The 1,462-nt window shown below is 36.0% G+C and overlaps 1 protein-coding gene across 1 annotated transcript in view; it reads right to left on the reverse strand.

Annotated features, from left to right (window-relative positions):
• Positions 1-415: 415 nt before the first annotated feature.
• The window catches only part of LOC135194935 (uncharacterized), a gene marked incomplete in the record, with an annotated part of 145,587 nt that continues 144,540 nt past the window's right edge, over positions 416-1,462 (reverse strand). The window contains 1 exon segment of the mRNA XM_064221151.1: positions 416-919. Within this exon segment, the coding sequence (XP_064077221.1) occupies positions 712-919 (208 nt within the window).

Below are 1,462 nucleotides of genomic sequence, written 5' to 3' on the forward strand. Positions count from 1 at the left end.
GTAACCTGGTAAAACTACAAACATCAGATGTGGAATGTCTACATAAAAATGAAATTTGTGATGAAGCAGTCCTTACAATAATAAAAATACAGTAATGCAGGAAAACTTGCTGTAGAATGAAGAAGAAAACAATTTGAGCTGTTAATAGTAAACAGAAAATTACTTTTGCAGCAACATGGAGATAAAAACAACTTCACAGCTCTTGATGTCCTTTTGTTCATAGGAGGGTTTTTCACAGCGTGAGAAGAGAAAACAAAAATATTGAAGCATAAAACGCTTCACTGTGACACATCGTAAATGCTACCAATGAGGTCATCAAAATATCACACAGCAGCAATGCACCACTGTACAGTCCTGCTACACAGGGAGTCATTAGTCTTTGTTTGTTATCACCATTATGCTGAGATAAATGGAGGACGGCACATCTGATAGCATAGCATGCATAGGTAAAGTATGTTACCTATTTAAAAAGTTAAATCAGTTGATGCTATCTTCATCACCTCCATATTTTAGAAAATTACTTGAGGAGTCTTAGTTCAGTTTATTACTGTACCAAATAAAGTTTGTCCTGAACCCACACACAACAGCAATAAAGAATTTATTTTATATGAGCCAATTATGAAAAGAATTGACTTGTATCATAAAAAGAACTCACATTGATCACTTTTCTGAAAGTGAAAAGTAAAAATTCTGTAGGAAGTATTAGGATATCTACTGAGGAAGAGAGTTTGGCTGTTTTAAGGGGCCTTTTGTCTTTTTGAGAACATTATGGGTCTTGGTTAACTGCTTGCAGATTGCTCTTTCAACACACTCCTTACGCTGATTGGCTTTGGAGAGTTTGTCCAAAGTGTCTTTGAGAATTTCTTTCGTAGAAGCCAGTTTTCCTGAGAGTGAGTCCCGCTCTTGTCGCAGACGTTGATTTTTCCGCAGTAAGCTGCTGTGACCTATTGAAAACAAGTTAGATATGAAAAAGAAAAAAAAAAATCAAATCAAGAACAAATGCGATATTCTTCATTTTGAGGCACGTGTCTAATTATTATTTGTAGGGGGGGGAAAAGATACTGAAGGAGTACAGTAATTAGTATTGTACAGTGGGCCCCCGTGCTCGTGTTCTCCGGATTCGTGGACTCACGCATTTGCAGATTTCTCTCTGGAACACATCCACCCATTATTCGCTGCAAAATTCACCATATTCTGGTGTTTTTTCTATGAAATAAAAAATATCCACAAATTCCTGGGGTTTTTCTTTTCATTTCAATTTCATAAAATGCAATTTTTGTGATAAAACTATTACAGAAACCAGGTATAAACATTTGTAGTGGGGTTTTTCTTGTGTTTTTTCTAACAAAATAGACCATTTTATGAGTTTTCATAGGGGTTCCAAACTTTAATATTTGGCGGGGTCTAGTACGCATCCCCGCGAATACAGGGGACCACTGTATTCTGTAAAACTTTTCATTAG

This window comes from Macrobrachium nipponense, chromosome 15, assembly GCF_015104395.2.
Source record: "Macrobrachium nipponense isolate FS-2020 chromosome 15, ASM1510439v2, whole genome shotgun sequence".
In the NCBI taxonomy this organism is placed as follows: Eukaryota; Metazoa; Arthropoda; class Malacostraca; order Decapoda; family Palaemonidae; genus Macrobrachium; species Macrobrachium nipponense.